Consider the following 3,832-nt stretch of genomic DNA (forward strand, 5'->3'; position numbering starts at 1 on the left):
ATAATGACCAGGTCAAAGTGATCTACCTGCTATAATGACCAGGTCAAAGTGATCTACCTACTATAATGACCAGGTCAAAGTGATCTACCTGCTAAAATGACCAAGTCAAAGTGATCTACTTGAATCTCTCAAGTGTGACTTGCTTCAGACGGTGGCAGCTTCCAGTTTGATGGTTCCTGCTCTGTGTCAGCTTGACTCAAACGTCGGATTGTCCAACCATGCTATCTGCTGCAGGTTAGATGTTGACTGCTCATAAATACGTCAACATGAAATAAGCGTCTGTTTAGAAAAAGTGTGCAGGTGAAAACACCAGCTGAAGTCCAGATTAGTCCAGAACCTACAGCTGATGTTTTCAGCTCCAGCTCGTCCAACCAGTGAGTCCAGCTCAGAACGGATCGGTGTGGATCCCCGCAGGGCAGTGGGTCCAGCCCCTGACCTGACGGTGATGAGATCCGCTCCCCATCTGAGCAGGACCAACGAGCAGTGAACTCTTGTGCAGAACTTTGCAGCAGCAGCTGCAGCAGTCAGTAATGAGGTGAATACTAATTGATTTACTTTTAATTATCCCTCCTCCTTTTTGTTTCAATTAAAAAGCTCTGCGGCCCGTCGCCGCAGCGTGACGAGCGTGTCATCTCGACAACGATGCAGTCATTTTACAGAACAAAGCCTGGGTGGGGGGTGGAGGGGGGTGTTACAAAGCCTCGGGAGATCAAGAGATCTACTTCAGAGGAGCCACAAATACAACAAACAGCCTAAATGATGGACAAACGCAGCTAAAAACAAGGAGCTCGTGTCTCATTTCAGCCTTTTCATTTTCCTCTCTTCTGGTCTCTGATTAGTTTTCAGCTGCTCCATTAAAGCTTCTTTGATCATATCGGTGTTGTTTCCAGCTGTGGAATCCAGCTGTGGATCACATTTTCGCTCAGACACAGTCGTGTTTTCATTCAGCCCGGGGACATCGCGGCCTTTTATCTTGTCCCTCTGCAGTCTCCAGAACGTCTCCTGGCGTTCGTGCCGTGTCTCAGTTTCTTCACTTGTGATGCAGAAACTTTCAGTCCTGCCGCTTGAACTTCGAATATATTTTTAAAAAACGTGCAGCGGTCGTCACGAGGCTGTCGTGGGCGTCACCAACCCTTCTCAGGAGCTCCAGAGTTTTATTTGAACACCTGCAAGCAGGACAGCAGGGAGGAGGACCAGAGAGAAGGTCCATGGATGTGATGGAGGAGGATCTGTGGGGGGACAGAGGAAGAGCTGGAGGCAGATGATCCACCATGGAGAAACATAAAGCTGACAGAAGAAAGTCTACATAAAGTTTTTTTTTTCTTTTGTAAACTGATTATTATTATTTTTTTTAATCAAAACATTTTCTCAAAACTCACAGGAGTTTCTGAAAAGTTTAGGCAAAGAAATACAAACTAATTTACAAATGACCTGCGGGCGCCCTCTAGCGGTCATTTGTTGGAATTACAGATGCTTCCTAATTTTACTTAACTTTATGATTTATTTTATTGTTTGCACACAAAAAAGAAACACATAAAAGAAAATATAAAAACAAAATATAAAAAAAAAATCATAAAAGCTTTGTACATACACTTACATCGTACTTTAAACACACACAAATGCAATAGATAATAGCTCATAATCAATTTAAATTGTCCAAAACTATTAAAATAATAAATAAAAATAAAACAATACATGTGTTAAAAAATTATAAACTTTGCTTCAACTTTCTTTTAAATAAAGATAAAGTTGTACATGATTCAGTTCATCGTTTAGACTGTTCCACCTCGATGGAGACGTGAACGTCTGTCAGCAGCGTTTCTGCAGAAGGAAGATGTAAATCATATCTTCTTATTGTAGAGTAAAAATGATAAGAATGAAACTCGAAGAAATTATTAAACTTTACAAAGAGCTTTAAAAGAAAACAGACGCAGCAAAACACTGTAAATGTAGAACAAATTAAATCAAACAATGGAAACGAGGCTGAGTCCCTAAAGAAAAAGTCAAAGCTTTATTTAAGTTCTTAAAGTGAATTATTTGTTTTAAACTGTGACACGGTCAGTTTAAAATGTGTGTTTACGTTGGAGATCGTGTGAAGTCAGTTCCTCATTGTGTCTTTGTGTTCCTGCAGCGGTGGCAGAAATCAGGGACTCACTTGGAGCACCTGGTCTCCAGGTTCTGCCTGGACTCGGAGATGGCTCTGGACGGCATGGACTCGTCCCGGATGCTGGTCATCAGCCCCTGTGAACTGAGCGCCTACACACAGAGGTGGGAGGTGCCCTTCTCCTGACCTCCGTGGTCCGTCTCCTCCACTGCTCCTGCTCTGCACCTCCTCCGTCAGCGGAGAGGACACAAAGCTGCACGGCCCGGAGAGGTGAGAGTCCCGGCACCGCCCTGAGGAGTCTCAGTGAGAGCTGGACAAACGTCGGGTTCAGTAAAGTTCTGCAGCGCATCCGTGCATGAAGAGACGAAACGTTTGAGAGTGAAAACAAGTGCGCCTTAAAACCCTGAAACTCTTCTAGGAGAAAACGAATCACAGTTTTCTGTCATCTTTTACAACCGCCTCGTCTGTTTCTGCAGATCTTTGATAATCTGAAAGTAAAGCACAGGTATCACCTGCACCTTCACTGCACTGGACCGGACCAACTGCACCTTCACTGCATCAGACTGGATCGGTCAGATCCAGATCACTTCTTACTGAAACACGCCCACAGAGTAACGCCCATGTACCGTATTTTTCGGACTAAAAGGCGCATTAAGTGAAATAAATTCATTTTGACACATTCGTGTACAAAATAAAATCTGTTCGAGGTCAGTGAGCACAACCAGAATTAACACATAAGGCGCACCGTCGATTCTTGAGAAAATTCAAGGAAAAATACGGTAGATCAATGACGGCCATTAAAACACAAATCAGATCTAATTAATGTTTATTTCATCTGCTGAGCCTAAAATCTGACGATCGTGTGTTAAAACATTTAAACGGCATAAACAGATTTTCTGTTTGGACAGTAAAGGGGCTCATTACCAGCTCGTGAAGACGAACCAAATAAAACCATGACGTAAGAAACAAACACCACGTGTTTTTGTTATTGATTAGTGGAGCCTTGAAAACGACGTTTGAAAGCTAAATGTGTGACTGGATGCTCAACGTGTGATCAAAAAAGAAAAGCAGCCGAAGTGGCTAAAACAAATCAAACTTTAGCACTTGTTGACCCACAGAGACGACAGCCGTGACTCAAACATCCAGCGGTTTAGATTCATCTCAGTTCTTTGTTTACGCTGAGCGCAGACCCACATTTTAGATTTAAATAGGAATAAATCTGGAGAACTGCTGGAGTCAGCTGTTCTAACGGCACCGCAGAACCAGAACCTTTTGATGTTTGGCTTCACACTTTGCAACGAGTCCCTTTACCTCTTCGTTTAGTTTTTTTATTTAAGCGTTGAAGCTTGTCAGCAGCTTTTACATCGACATCATTTCCTGCTTCATGTGGATTTTCAATCATCCAGTGGAGCCGTTTTCCTTTGTTTCATAACGGGCCACATTATTTGTTTTTAAAGCTCCAGCGTTGGATGACGTCACCAGTAGAACTAATTTGTGTTCCTGCTCTTAATGTCTGTTTTTGTGACACAGTTTTCTCTGATGCTCTTTGTTTTCTCCAAGTTGCAGCTGATAAAACCCATAAATTGTCATTTTAACTTTGATTTGGACACTTTTTCTTTTCTGAAGCAAACTCTTCCCAACTTAACTCACAAAATACTCATCATGGTTCTGGTCACCTGCGGTAATCAGCAGTAAAATCAGCAGTAATCAGCAGTAAAATCAGTGGTA

At 42.5% G+C, this 3,832-nt stretch overlaps 1 protein-coding gene across 1 annotated transcript in view; it reads left to right on the forward strand.

Annotated features, from left to right (window-relative positions):
• The window catches only part of galnt14 (UDP-N-acetyl-alpha-D-galactosamine:polypeptide N-acetylgalactosaminyltransferase 14 (GalNAc-T14)), a gene marked incomplete in the record, with an annotated part of 258,579 nt that extends 254,770 nt beyond the window's left edge, over positions 1 to 3,809 (forward strand). The window contains 1 exon segment of the mRNA XM_037685964.1: positions 2,132 to 3,809. Within this exon segment, the coding sequence (XP_037541892.1) occupies positions 2,132 to 2,290 (159 nt within the window).
• Between the last annotated feature and the right edge of the window lie 23 nt (positions 3,810 to 3,832).

The sequence above is a fragment of the Nematolebias whitei genome, chromosome 12 (genome assembly GCF_014905685.2).
Source record: "Nematolebias whitei isolate Nwh7 chromosome 12, NemWhi1, whole genome shotgun sequence".
NCBI classification, from domain to species: Eukaryota; Metazoa; Chordata; class Actinopteri; order Cyprinodontiformes; family Rivulidae; genus Nematolebias; species Nematolebias whitei.